General features: G+C 39.4%; 1 protein-coding gene across 1 annotated transcript; it reads right to left on the reverse strand.

The window, feature by feature from the left end:
* Positions 1-554: 554 nt before the first annotated feature.
* Positions 555-935, reverse strand: LOC102284155 (histone H2B type 1-L). Its single transcript, XM_005899505.3, has one exon. The coding sequence runs from the start codon at positions 933-935 to the stop codon at positions 555-557; it is 381 nt and encodes a 126-aa protein (XP_005899567.3).
* Between the last annotated feature and the right edge of the window lie 419 nt (positions 936-1354).

Here is a 1354-nt window from a genome sequence, read left to right on the forward strand (position 1 = left end):
ATTTCTGTATGTACTTGTCTCTCTAAATTTTGGGTGTTGTTTTCTGATTGTGTGCTTTTTCATCCTGTGACCTCAGTTATCCAATAGATCCAGATAGTCATTAATTTTCAGTTTTCCTACCTTTATGTTGCTTTTAAGGATGCATATGATGATTTCCAAACTCTTTATATATCAGAGCTGAAAATAGAAATTAGAAAAGGTAATTTAAATTTGTAACAGCAGAAGTTTTCTCTAATATTGTATCCTTGAGATAAAATTTTAATTTTTCTCTCTAAAAATATTCATTTTCTGCACTGTTAATAAGAAATTGAGTTTTACCTTATTTCTTTTAAAATCAGTGGTTTTTCATAATGTGCTGCTTAGTTTAGCTGATAAATCTGGCTATAAGGTTGATTGTGTGTATAAGTGAAAGTGAAAGTGAAGTCGTTTCTGACTCTTAGCGACCCCATGGACTGCAGCCTACCAGGCTCCTCCGTCCATGGGATTTTCCAGGCAAGAGTACTGGAGTGGGGTGCCATTGCCTTCTTCATTAACAGTGGCTAGGCATATTATATTTACTTGGAGCTGGTATACTTGGTGACAGCCTTAGTGCCCTTGGACACGGTGTGCTTGACCAGCTCCCCAGGTAGAAGCAAGCGCACGGCGGTCTGGATCTCCCTGGATGTGACAGTTGAGCGCTTGTTGTAATGCACCAGGCGCAATGCCTCGCCAGTGATGTGCTGGAAAATGTCATTGATGAAGGAGTTCATGATTCCAATGGCCTTGGATGAGATGCTGGTGTCCGGATGGACTTGCTTCAGCACCTTGTACACGTACACGGAGTAGCTCTCCTTGCGGCTGTGCTTGCACTTCTTCCCGTCCTTCTTCTGGGCCTTGGTCACAGATTTTTTAGAGCCCTTTTTAGGGGCAGGAGCAGACTTAGCCAGTTCAGGCATGTCTATAATGACAACACCCAATAAGGGGTGTTTAAGAGATGTGCCTATACCCAAGTCTGTGTTTGACAGAAACCTAGATAATATTTAGTTTAGCAAACTTTACTCTCAAACTCAGTTTTTATTCATTACCACACATCACTTTTATCTAAATATTGGACAAATAATTATGTCTTATTCTAAGCTGACATATCATAGAGATTTTTATGTGAAGAGCTTTATCACCAAGATTTTAATGAAGCTGAGCCACATTTCATCCCAATCTCAAAGAAAGACAATGCCAAAAAGTCTTCAAACTTCCATATAATTGCAGTCATCTCACACACTAGCAAAGTCATGCTTAACTTCCAGATGTTCAAGCTGGATTTAGAAAAGACAGAGGAACCAGAGATCAAATTGCCAAAATCTGATGGATCATAAAA

This window comes from Bos mutus, chromosome 15, assembly GCF_027580195.1.
Source record: "Bos mutus isolate GX-2022 chromosome 15, NWIPB_WYAK_1.1, whole genome shotgun sequence".
NCBI classification, from domain to species: Eukaryota; Metazoa; Chordata; class Mammalia; order Artiodactyla; family Bovidae; genus Bos; species Bos mutus.

Bases quoted from the DNA above. Each gene is read 5' to 3' on its own strand.
- LOC102284155 (XM_005899505.3), bottom strand. From the start codon at position 935: ATGCCTGAACTGGCTAAGTCTGCTCCTGCCCCTAAAAAGGGCTCTAAA.